This window comes from Euleptes europaea, chromosome 6 (assembly GCF_029931775.1).
Source record: "Euleptes europaea isolate rEulEur1 chromosome 6, rEulEur1.hap1, whole genome shotgun sequence".
NCBI lineage: Eukaryota > Metazoa > Chordata > Lepidosauria > Squamata > Sphaerodactylidae > Euleptes > Euleptes europaea.
The window spans coordinates 45,715,479-45,729,038 of NC_079317.1; the positions used below are offsets into that span (position 1 = coordinate 45,715,479).

At 44.6% G+C, this 13,560-nt stretch overlaps 1 protein-coding gene across 1 annotated transcript in view; it reads right to left on the minus strand.

The window, feature by feature from the left end:
* The window catches only part of DPH6 (diphthamine biosynthesis 6), a 259,679-nt gene extending 246,576 nt beyond the window's left edge, over positions 1-13,103 (minus strand). The window contains exons 1-3 of the mRNA XM_056850740.1: positions 13,004-13,103; positions 7,306-7,400; positions 4,145-4,338 (exon numbers count right to left, since the gene is read on the minus strand). Coding sequence (XP_056706718.1) covers positions 4,145-4,338; positions 7,306-7,400; positions 13,004-13,026 — 312 coding nt within the window. The 5' untranslated portion in view covers positions 13,027-13,103. The remainder of the gene's footprint in view (positions 1-4,144; positions 4,339-7,305; positions 7,401-13,003) is intronic.
* Between the last annotated feature and the right edge of the window lie 457 nt (positions 13,104-13,560).

The window sequence follows — 13,560 nt, forward strand, 5'->3', positions numbered from 1 at the left end:
TAGGAAAATCCTGAGAGGTCTGTGGAGATGCTCCATTCACCACAGACCGGAGCCGTTTTTTGACAAGTCGAGGGGAGATTCCAGGTTTAAGGCTGGAGAAATCCAAGGGTTTTCCTCATCCGAAGAGGGAAAGCTGTCCCCCAATGGGGCACTTGTAATCCGAGACCCAGCGGGGTCGTTGGAAGCAGGCAGGGAGGCTGGGTCCCCGGCATGGAGTGCAGAGGGTGTGGGTCTTCCCGGAGCTGCGCTGCGGGTGGCCGCGGTGCCTCTGCGTGGTGGACGACCTCGGGCGCGGGTTGTCGTGCTGGGACGAAATAATTCCTGGCGGCGTGGGCAAACGGCTGCAAAGTGGCCCATTTCTCCGCATGTAAGACAAGCACCCCTCTGAAATCGGGCTTCACGTTCCTGGAGCGGACGTGGGGGATTTCGTGGGACGAGCAGTGGTGCCTTGGGTTGAGGCTTTGGGGTGCCCTTCTCCTTGTGCTTTTGACGGACGAGAGAAATAAAGCGGCGGCGGCTTTCCACTTCCTCGGCTAATAGGATCCAGCCTTCGAGGGTATCGGGATCGCCCCGCATGTAAGACCAGTTCAGAATGTCAGGATGCAAGGCTTCCCTGAAATGATGGATTAGGGTGGTCTCGGGCCAACCTACAATTTTACTTGCCAGGCGCTGAAATTCATCGGCAAATTCCCGAACTGTAGCAGAGCCTTGTTTTAATTGTAAGAGTTCCGTTTTGGCTCTTTCTCCCAGGAAGGGGTCCTCAAACCTCCTTCTCAGGGCAGTCATGAAGTTGTTGAGGGAGCGAATCGCACGAGAGCGGGTGTCAAACTGGAGGACCATCCAGTCAGCCGCTTTGCCTGTCAGGAGGGAAGCTACGTACCGCACCCGGCTATCTTCCGTGGGGAAAAGTTGACCTTGTTCTCGCATATAACTGTCCACTTGATGCAAGAAACAAGGCAAAGTCTCAAGAGATCCGTCATACGTAGTCCTCAATTTGAGTTGCTTCCAAGGGCCGGGCGCGGGCTGACCCGGTTGCACGGGTGGTCCGGGCGGAGGAGCAACAGGAGCTCCAGGAGGCAAGGGTGGAGCAGGCACATTAGCAGGTGGTTGTACGGGTACCCCCTGACCCGGTATCGGAACGGGCTGTCTCTGAGCTATCAGGGTTTGTTGTAATTGCCTGTTCTCGTGAAGCATAAGTTCCATTACTTCTTGGAGTTGATCAACACGGTCGGAGAGCTCCCGATTCTGGGCTCGTAAAAGATGAACCTCCTCACTTGGGCCACCAGTAAGATGAGGCTTACTGGTTCGGAAGCTCGTGGCCCATTGAGAGCTATCCCCATATAAATCCTCGTCTTCAGACTCATCTGAGTCTCGACGTCGGTCAGCCAAACGGCGTGCGCGTTGGGTCGCACGCGACGGGACAAACGCCGGGGAAAAAGTTAGACCTGATAGTCCCAGTACATAGTCCTTGGGGCGCGTGTCCACGTTCGCCTGATTCCTTGCTGCAGCCGCCCTGGCTGCTTCCGCCGCCTCTCTCTCTCTTGCGACCCTAGCCGCTTCGGCGGCTTGCTGATCCGCAAGAACTTTGGCGTTCTCAAGTCTTAGGGCAGCCTCTGCCGTAATGCGCGGCAAAAGTTCTGTCTCGAGGAGCAAGAGTATGGGGTCAGGTTCCCCGCCCAGCAGAGGTTGTACTCGAACCGCCAGTGCGGATGCCTCGGCTCCAAACGTCGGGGTCAAAACTTGAGCCAAGGTGGCTACCGGGGTGTCCTTTGTACATTCCACAAGGAGAAGAGCGGTGCTAATAGCGACTCGCTTGGCCTCAGCCTGGCAGCTGGCCGCATCCGGGATCAGGGAAAAACCCTCCGGCGGGGCTCCCGCCATGGTAGAAAGAGTTTGTCGAGAAATAAGATTATCCAAAAGTCCAGTTAATATTTGTAAATCCTCAGTCGCCAATCGGGCATCGTCCAGTAATTGATCCAAGTCCCGAAGATCTAAACGAGCATCAGTATCCTCCGATGTTAACATCCAGAGACGTCCTGTAAGAGATTGCCACTGCGCGTGTACCAGTCCCCTCAAGCGGCAAACCTCTCGGTTCGTCCGGAAAAGTTCAGCGATTAAGTCCTGTAACAGAGTAGGGTCCCCTGAGAAGGGCTCCAGGGTAGTAGATCACCTGGAGAGCTGCACAGCTCCCATCCAAGTGGCAGGCGAACCCCCCTGGGCTCCAGCCTGGCTAGGAGAACGGTGAAGATGTATGATAGCTGTCATAATGTCAGCCCTTGGCCCACAGAACCAGAAATCACCACAAAGTCATATAGAGTCCAAACAGATGGCTTTTACTGATCAAATAGGCATACAGTGCAAACGAATAAAATGACAGCTATGAAAGGCTCACTAGCTGGGAGATATTATAAGGCAGGAAAGGCGGGAGATTACACGCAGGAATACAGTTTCTCAGGAGCTGAGTTCCCAGGCATGCGACCTTGGGGGGCAGACAATACAGCACAGAGACAGAGGCAATAACGAAACCGAGACAGGAATCGAATGAGTACACTACAACTTGTTTTCTTTATTGGCTTTTTTAAAAATGCTACAGTATATTCCCTTGAAGTTGTGTGCATACTAAAAATATTCTGCCAAACCCATCACAGATCCCTCTGCAGTGGAGTACAGCCGTTGTTCTACAAAGGAATTCCAAGTTCAGAAGAAAAATAAAGATTACTATATTCCAGCTGACAGAAAGTATATTTCTTTTGTTGATAATCTTTTCTTACACAACAATACCAACAATTATCTTACTGAAAATTGTTGGCTGTTGCTTGGCCATTGGTACAACAGTGGCTTTAGCCTTGTTTCAAGAAGAAACCAAGAAAACAGCAGTAACGCTGAACGTCACCCTACCCCCAAAACAAGCAGAAAGTGTTGGTATCTTCTCAACTAAACTATCCCTGTCCAGACCATAGTGGCAAACTAATGAGAACAAAACCTTCTTCAGACTGTAAAACAATTTGATTATTGTTGAATTTTTCAGTGATCTCATACCTTCAAAAACTGTGCGTGTATCTAGCTAAGTATACCAAATCAATGAATATTTACACAAAAAAGAGCACCAATGCTTATGGGGATTTTTTGAATACTTGGGCTTTCCCATTCACCATCAGAGTATCAGGCTACTGACTGTCCTTGTTCAAATCCTCACTTATGAGGATTTGATACAGATTTGGTACAGATAACCTTAGGCCAGTCCAGACTAACCTACCTAACAGGGCTTTCGTAAGAATAAAATGGGGAGGGGAGAACTGTATACATTGTCCTAAACTCCATGGAGAAAGGATGGGATAAAATTAGACAGACAGAGATAAGGAAGTGGCCACACAAATGGAGATGCATCTTTCGCTGAAGTAAATGGGGAGCTGAACATGAGTATCACCATTCAAATGAAACTCTGCATCAAGAACCTCACCAGCAAGTTGAGTAAGAAACACAGTATAAGCCATGCATTAGATCATATTTAATTCTGCTTTAAAATGCATGAGCTTATTCATACAGAATGCATTTATTTATTTATTTATATTTAGACATATCCCACTCTCTATCCCAGCCAAGTCTGGGCTGGGAGCAGCTAACATCCATTAAAAACATCATACAATGATCAATAAATAATATACAAAAATAATTTCACTTTCAGTTTAAAACCAGCGTTCTCGGATACTAAAACCTAATTGGCCCCCAGTCATTGGCACACAGGTCCGCGGTCAACCCGGGAAAAAGCAGTCAAGCACAGAAACAAAAGATATAAAATAGGAGGACAGAAACTGGAAGTAACAAAACATAATGTATCTGCTGAGTAAAACCTGGAAGTTATTGAATTACAAGGAGCAAAGAATTTTTCTTATGTATATCTTTTGTACTTTGTAGCATAAATCAGTTTTTACTGATGGGGTCTTTAGCCTGAAGTCAGGAAGCTACAATGAAGTGCAGAATAAGCTATAAATCAAGACCCATTTCATCAAACTTTATAGTCTATGGGGAAAAATGGGATATACAGAAAAAACACAGATGAATACAGTCAGAGTTCTGTCTACAAGTCTATTTACAAATAACTCTTTCTTATTTTCAACTTAACTAGAGCTACTGGGCAACGTACCTTAACAAGTTTTAGAAGCTGGTAAAGGTCCTCAACCTCATCGCCTTCACATCTGGTATATGTTCTGCCAGTGTCCACACTTGTACCCTTAATGGTGTGACGATAAAGAGGCAAACCCATTGCTTCAGCATAAAGTTCTATGGCGTGATGCCCTACCGTCTGATACATGTAACTGTCCAGCTCATCTGTGCCTTCTGAAACAGAGATAAAAAAATATTAAAACTATGTTACCTACGGTTGGATCCAGCCAACTGTTTCACTTAATCTCACCTAATTCCCCTCCTTATTACAACCCCCATCACAAACGCAAGTTATGCCATGATTAATTTGATAAATATGTACTGGCCCTTTTAAACCATCATGATGTGAATGCAGAAATCGCCACGGAATCCATATAACACCTGAGACTACAGATTGATTGTACACATTAAAACAATTGCTACACAATGTGTAAACTTTCATTATAAGCAAAATAATCAGTTTTTACTTTGCACCTTCAAGTCATCCTTCATCAGTACAAGTCACACCCAGGTGATGCTTTCAAAATACACAGCTCTGATATGCTAATCCTACCATTCAGGAAGATACCACATAACATTTGAGTGTTATGCAGAATCCATTGATCAGCAGTTAATTTATACAACAGGAATCAAGAACTCTGGACCAAAAAAGAAGACCTGAAAGTATGCAGTCTTATGCAATTATTCTAGTTTAAGCTCACTGATAGGGCTTGGAAAAGAATAACTCTACATAGGGTCCCACTGTCAATTTTAGAAATAGACCAGGTCTACACGAAACTATGCAATATTTCATAAACAAGCATGCTCATGACACTCACTCTTTAATAGAGCTGACTATATAAAGCAGGGGTGGGGAACCTTTTTTCTGCCAAGGGCCATTTATAACATCATTCGCGGGCCATACAAAATTATCAACTTAAAAATTAGCCTGCTATATTTGGTCAGACATTTAGCCAAGAGGCACAACCGGAGACGGCTCCGAGTGTCTGCCACATAGAGCGACTCACTTTTGAGCTCTGCCATCCCCAGTGGCTCAAGAGATTCAGGCAGGGCAGCAAACACAAGACCGAGTATCGCCGCTTCCACCCCAAGCCCTCTTGTAGTACAGAGGGAATACATTTCTCCACAGCCTGGGTGGGAAAGGGTTAACACAGTTTCTTGGGCGGTCCTAGCAGCTCCATAGCTAATGACTCTTCCGCAAGGGGGAAAGAAGGTTCCTTTTCTCGGCAAAACAAACTCACATCCGCCTTGAATAGAGGCTATTCCTGTCCGCGGGAGGGGGCAGATCACCAATCTTAGATCCTTCTGGGCTAGAGATCTGCCAGGACCCACAAAGAGCCAGACCAAATGATTCTGCAGGCCTTATATGGCCCCCCGGGCCTGACGTTCCCCACCCTTGATATAAAGCTTCCTTGCAATGTAATTTCATTTGTATTTATAGGCCAGTATTGTTTACTCCAGCTGGCAATAGTTCTCCAAGGCCTGAGAAAGGAGAAGACTTTCCTAGCCTTGCTCCCTGAGACTGCATAATCGGAAGAGCTTGAGATTGAACCAGGACCTTCTGCAAACAAAGCATCTGTGATGGAGAGGTTACGTTCTGCCTCTTCCTAAGAGTGATCAGAACGGAATGTTGGTGAGAGGGACAGCTGTTAGTTTAGTTCAGTGGGAGTTCTGGAGAGCAGCTGTGTAAGAGCGGGAAGTATTTCTTCACACAACGCATAATTAAATTGTGCAATTCCCTGCCCCAGGATGTGGTGAAGGATGCCTACTTGGAAGGCTTTAAGAGGGGAGTGGACATGTTCATGGAGGAGAGGGGTATTCATGGCTACTAGTAAAAATGGATACTAGTCATGATGCATACCTATTCTCTCCAGGATCAGAGGAGCATGCCTATTATATTAGGTGTTGTGTAACACAGGCAGGATAATGCTGCTGCAGTTGTCTTGTTTGTGGGCTTCCTAGAGGCACCTGGTCGGCCACTGTGTGCTGGACTTGATGGACCTTGATCTGATCCAGCATGGCTTTTCTTATGTTCTGAACAAGGGAGAAGAGTAGCCAGTCATGGGCTGAGGAAAAGTTATCTTGAAACAAAGAGTCCCAGAAGCATGGACTGAATTACAGTTCAAAAGTTTAAGAACTGAGAAATGTTGTGTGTATAAATATTTGTTGCATAACCCTTGTTGACTGGATGCCTATTGTCTCAGGGAAAGAAACACGTATATGCAGTTGCATACCCTCAGTTGCTATACATATCTGTGAGTAAATGGTGGCAGTGTAAAAAGAAAAAACAGTCTAGTTCTCAGCCCCAACAGTAGTAGGAAAAGGGAAATCAGCAGAAATTGTCATCCCCTTGTAAGAAAATGTAAGTGTCCTTAAGTTTTTGGAATGTGTCTAGACATAGGCCTGTTTTAATACTAGCATTCAGGTAACCAGTCTTGCCAGCCTGTCAGCAAGTATGAGCCATAGTATCTTCAACCACATCTGGATTAAGAATACTACAAATGTAAATGAGCATTCCTTGCCAAAAAAGTATCTTCAGCAATACTTAAAGGAAGCCATTTTCTGGTTTTAATAACACTTCATGTTTCTGAAGGGGATTAATTTGTGTGAAGACAAACTAATGAACAGGATTCCAGAAGGGTTTTTTTCCCCAGGCTCTCAAGGAAAAAAAATCATCCTAGCCTATTCTCTTCTACCTAGTCTACCAGTAAAGAAGTGGGAAAGCAAAATCATTGCAAACAAGCAAGAGAAAAAAAAAAGGTTGTTACATAGAACAGATTCAGTTTTGCCCTGCATGGCAGAGTAAGACAGCCTATTCACAGCCAAGCCAGACATGACACTGAATGTTTCATGGACGGGGAGCTCACAGCTTTCTTGGTGGAAGGCGCATGCAGGCCCAGTTCAGACTGGGACCATGACACAAAGTTATACCTCCCCACTACTCTTTTCCTCACCTGAAATAAACTCACAGAACTGCTATTTTCAGAACAAGAATATAGGTACCTGTAGATGAAAAACTAACTCTCGACACTGGATACAATCCCCTGACAAATCCTTTCAGCAAGCCCTCTGGGGCATGTAGTACAGCGTGTACGATGGAAGAGCCTGAGGGTTGTTCTACAAGCAATGAAGACTTCTCACCTTTGTTTTCAGCAGGTCTTAAATTGGCTAAGGCAACGATCTCGTGCCCAGCAGCAACACAATGCATCATATTGTAACAGCTGTCTTTTCCACCACTAGAAAGAAAAACAATCAGACGTATTATAATTAAACAAGATTGCTAAGAACAGCCCCCATAATCATGTTATGATACTTATTTCAAAGCAACAAAATACGCAGATGTGAAATGATATATAAGTGGAAGGTCTTTTGAAACTACTTTTAAAAATGCTTGTGAAATTGAAAGTTCCTAATTGGGGTACACATCCCAATCTATACGCTAAAACAACCTCTCTGAACTTCTGGGGCACAGAGGGTGTTCTACTCCAGCACAAAAGGACCCATTCTGTTGAATACAGAGAAAGCTCCATGTGCCCAGACCTCTCCCCCCTTCACACACACAGTGTTTTCCCATACAGAACAGAATAGAAAGTCCATGGCAGCAAGAAAATAACGGAACACTGGATTATGACCACGGTTCCTAGTAAAAATGGATACTAGTCATGACTCATACCTATTCTCTCCAGGATCAGAGGAGCATGCCTATTATACTGGGTGCTGTGGAACACAGGCAGGATGGTGCTGCTGCAGTTGTCTTGTTTGAGGGCTTCCTAGAGGCACCTGGTTGGCCACTGTGTGAACAGACTGCTGGACTTGGTGGGCCCTGGTCTGATCCAGCATGGCCTTTCTTAGGTTGTTACATTCCTATTAATAACTCTCTGGAGCAAACATACAACTATGCCTTTGTTGTTGTTTTTTAAAAATGGTTTCAATCAGGTCATTCCTTTAGCATAACATCCTATGAAGTTGTCAATTTCTACTGTAACAAGTATGGAACATTGATTAAAGACTTGTAAAGGGCTGTTGTATGGCAAAGTGGGGGGGGGCGTGGAATTTTATATCCTTCTATGACAATGAGCCAGTGTCATGTCATCCTGCTTGAACACAACCATTAAAAACAAGTCTTGAACATGAGATAGTTTTCCCCAACCCAAGAGCAAGTTTAAAAAGCACTTATTGTTAAAGCTCAGTCCTCGGTGACTTCACATGGGATAAACCTCAAATGCAGAACAATGTTGTGTGGGTGCAAGACTGCCAGATTAAAAGCTGCTAAATATCAAAGTTCTTGTGATGCACAAATGCGGATAATTTCCCATGCTTTAAAAAGAAAATGCTCAATTTGCTATTGTTGCTCCAAGCATCAATATGGATTTGTACTTTAAAGAAAAAAGCACATACAAAGTAAAGGGGGGGAATCCTACACCAGTATCAAAAACGAAAAATACATGAGAATATGTGAGGAAAACTATCGAAACAGCAAATATTCACAATTCACTTAAATTACCTTGGACCCACTGAATTCACTAGAACAGATCGAACATTATGTCTTTTAAACTTTTTTTTAAGCTCATACATTTAGCTGTACATATGCTGAATGTAACATGAGAATTACATAACAGACTTGTAAAGAAAAATCAAGTGTACTCTACATGGCTGGCACATGTATTCACTGTAATTTTTGAACAGGGCTAGTATTGTCTACTCTTACTGGCAACAGCTCTGCAGGATCATAGATAGAGGTCTTTCACATAACGTAACCTACTTCCTGACCCCTGTAACTGGAGATGCCAAGGATTGAACCTGGAACCCTCTGCATGCAAGCAGATGTTCTATAACTAAGGCATGCACCCCTTAAGCCCCCACTTCTGTGCATGGTCAGGGTCAGTGGTGGTGTACTATCCTTTCCTGCCTAGTATACTTCTGATGGACACATATAATCACCAGAGGCTAAAGACAAATGCAGAGGGGGGAGGCAGGTGAAGAGCAAGGGGATTGCTTTGACACGTCAATATATTCCTGCAAGGATAGGAAGCCTCTACCAGTACGTCTGCATGTGGAATTCTCCCTTTAGCAATAGATTGCTAACACACAGGAGGAGAGTTTTGTCAGATGTCTGAAAAATTAAGTGGAAAAGAGAGAAACACCTAAAGAAAGCTTTCAAGAGGCTTTCTTCCAAGAACCAACTGCATCAGCTGTCCCACAATTGAAGCCATTCAAATTTCTGATGGCATCTTTCCCTTGAGTATAACCATTTCCCCTTGCTCCCTGAAACACAGAAAGCAGCATTCAAAGAAAACAAAGAGGTTGCCTGAGATTGCCCTCTACTACTCCTTCCTCCACTCACACCAGACAGAGAGTGGGGAATCACACAGTGGTTGATGGGTTGAATTGACTTAATACACTTCAAAGAATGTTTAGAATCTATGGAAGGAAAAGCAGATGATTAAGGCTTAAAAGAGGTGTCAACTTTAGATGGATCTTAGGGCCAACCCAATGCAGATATCCAGAGGCTACATCCTTTACTTTTTCACAAAGAAGTGTCAACTCTACTTGAATTCACCAACATCACTATGGAAATATTAAAGTAATTGAACTTAGTGCACTGCTCTCCACTTTCCTATTCTTGATACCCAGCGTCTAAATTAGAGGTAATTAGGGATAATGGGTAGGGGGCAAAGTAGGCTGATATTAAGGCATATGGTTCCTATCCCTGGAGACTGTTGCATAACTGCATGGAATGCGGAAAGAATGCCACAGGCCACATTAGAGACCCCTTAAAGGATGTAATAAATCCCTAGGCTTTATTTTTGGCAGCTCTCAGTAAAAGCAGTAAGGCACTACCTCCAATCTTCTTTTTAAAAAAATGTACAATAAGTTGGGTCCAGGCTTATCCCCAAATAAAAGCAATGCCAATAGGGCCTCACTCTCAGCATATTATAAATGAATGATGTAGACAGAGACATTTTTTTCCATAATGGCACGCCTTCTTTTGAGGCAGCCTTTCTTACACTTCTGGTTTGACACTAAGGAACCATTGCAGATGTGTCCTTCCAAATATTCCTTGATTGTTTCAAGAAACAAGTTAAAGGAAAGGAACAGGACTATATGGTCAGAAAGTTAACATTTGATCTGTTCTATTGGTTGCCTTGAATCCAGGATGTTCTGAAGTAAACATCAGGAATTCTTCTAAAAGAAGCTGCTCAAAGATGGTCACAGATTACTTTGTCCAGTTGTAGAATTGCCCCTGTGAGCAACTCATACTGCTGGAAATGTAACTGTGAGTTTCCTTCACACATGTATTCTTCCCCAAGACCCTGTCAACTCCAGAAGTGGACTGAACTAGGTTATGAGCCTCAGTGTTAACTGTAATAATTCTTGCACAGAGATGCTCTCAAGAAAATGCAACCCATAAGCAGCTTTTCTCATACCACAAATACACTGATATGCATGCATTTCGGTACTAGTGTTTATGAAAATGTAATGCAAAAAATGCCCTCAAATCTTAAGAGCATCATATGGTATTCAAGTATAGGCAAGCTTGCAGCAGTTATAGGCCAATTATGATCTCTCTCTCATGTCCACCATAGTTTGGCGATAAATCTGTTTCAAACCTAAAATTGCACCACACTAAGTTATCATTTATCTCAATCCATATTATATATGCCTATGCTTAATCTTTGTAGGGTTGCCAATCTCCAGGTGAGGGCTGGAGATCTGGGATTACAACTGATCTTCAGGAGACAGGGATCAGTTCATCTGGAGAAAACGGTTGCTTTGGAAGGTGGACTCTATGGTATTACACCCCATTGAAGTCCCTTCCCTCCCCGAATCCTGACCTCCTCAGGCTCCACCACCAAAATCTACAGGTATTTCCCAACCTGGAGCTGGCAATTTGCCTGTCTGAAAATATTAGTCATCCCTTACTCTCCAAATACCACCTCCAAGCCTTCAAAAGGATCATCCTACATAAATCCTCTCATCAGCTCCCTCCTCCACACAGGTTCCATGTGCTCTTTTACAGCTTCCAAGATACTGCATGAATGTTAAGAAGTATACCTTACTTGAGAACATTCTTAATCCATTAAACACTACTGGTCTTACTATGTCCTACAGAACAGACAGACTTGGCCAGGAAGCAAGTCCACAAGACCCAAAGTCCACATAAAAACTTTATTTTCACACAATGGGCCACAATTCTTACATAGAAGTCATGTTTTACTGCATTAATTAATGAATGTTTGATGTTGGCCACATTAAAAATGAAATTATTGAAAATGTTGGTACGGAGGTGGCTGGTGCTTCTTTCAAGCATTTTGAAAACCAAACCACTGCAGGCACAGAAACATCACAAACTTTAATCACTTACACAACCCTCCTTAGATTCACAGGCTTAAAACAGACTGAGAAGAAAGGGCCAAGTAATAGTGCGATCCTAAAGAGTTACTCCAGTCTAAGCCCATTCATTTCTATGGGCTTCGGCTGGGGTAACTCTGCATAGAATTGGTTCTTGTAGGTTATCCGGGCTGTGTGACCGTGGTCTTGGTATTTTCTTTCCTGACGTTTCGCCAGCAGCTGTGGCAGGCATCTTCAGAGGAGTAACACTGAAGGACAACGTCTCGAGTGTCTTGAGACAGTGTCTTGAGACACTGTCCTTCAGTGTTACTCCTCTGAAGATGCCTGCCACAGCTGCTGGCGAAACGTCAGGAAAGAAAATACCAAGACCACAGTCACACAGCCCAGATAACCTACAAGAACCAATGAACTCTGACCGTGAAAGCCTTCAACAATATTCTGCATAGAATTGTGTTTAAGTTTACAATGGCTATCTGTTCTCCTTAGTGAGTGTACAGCCTTTGTTTCTCAAGCCAGAAGCAGGATCCATTGCTGAAATGAAAAGCTTTACACATATATCTCTAAATAAAGAGGAGTGTGACACAAACTTATTTTTAATTCCTATTGATAACAAGGCTGTTAAACAGTCAGGGCTCAGGATCTAGCCTTAGAGGTGGAGGAAAGAAAGGGTAAGGGCTAAGCATTTGTATCAGCAGGCCCAGTTCCTCAGGATGAGTTAACATGGTGAGAGGAGAACAGAAGCCAAAGGGCTGAGATTTATCAATGAGAAGTAATTTGGCAGACAGGTGAAGCAGTGTGAGATGGCAGAAAATGAGTAAACATATCTCCAGGTCTGGAGGACAGGAGACATGGAACACTCAATAAAATACATTCGGCAAGAACATGATTTAATGAATATTTGAACACCCCTGCTTATCCAACATGCAGGGACAAATTCCTGCAAAAACAAATCAAAATACAGGGTGAATTATTCCAGGGCCAGCCTTGCTCAATTCCCTCTGCAGACTTATCACCACAGTTCCCAGTTATCCACCCCACCCAATGCAGACAGGAACACCACGGGCTTAGGCAGGTATTGCATACACTTGCATGTGCACAGCAAGGAAATCTGAACCCCTCTCAAACTGCACATGCACGTGGACCCCCGCTCAAATGCACTGGATGGGAAGACTCAGGCAAGCAAAAACAACACTGCGTTGCAGCGATGCCCAGCAAAGCCACCGCACTGCTTGACACCTGTCAGTCTGCGCGTTGGAAGCGAGGAAAAGAGGAAACATGACGAGATCAGGGGGACAGAAAGGCCAGGAAGGAGATTTCTAGTTGTACCAGAGACGGCTGACAAGAGGAGGCTGGTCTTTATCGGCTTCCTACCTTGCCGTCTCCCTTGTCTCCCGCTGTATAATATTTCCTCCCCAACCCCGTGCAGAGACGATTTGACTGAGGACAAGATGTGTTGCTTCCCCCCCCCCCCTCCAGTAATTATTACCTGATTAAAGCCACTACTTTCATCGTGAACAACACCCCCTCTGGGCTGGACTTAAGCACCTACGGGAGACCCCAAGCTGTAAAGCCCCAGCCACAAACACCACCTCTCCCAAACCACGTTGCTCTCCGGCTATTGCTGTTTGAGTCGCCTTCCTTCCCCGGGGAAGACCCCCCTGCCTGAGTCTGTCTCCGACGCTGCCTGAGCAAATGCAAAGCGGGCTTGGCTGCGATCACAGTCTCCGGTGCTGCAAAATCATTCTCTTCTGTGACTTCAGAAAGGCAGCGCCGTTAACGATTGCGGTGTGAGCCGCGCTTCTTTACAGTTGGGGGGGGGGGGGAAAGGCTAAAGTGCAGGCACAATTCTGAACACCTATGAAAGGGCATTGAGGCTGTTCGCAGTGAGGGCGGATGTGCGTTTGCTTTTGCTACAAAAGAAGGACGGGGGGTTTACAGCAGTTAATTTGTGCTAGAGCTGTCAGAACGCAGACTGTTGCGCACGTGCAGAGTGGGATTTTGAGATAGATAGATAGATAGATAGATAGATAGATAGATAGATAG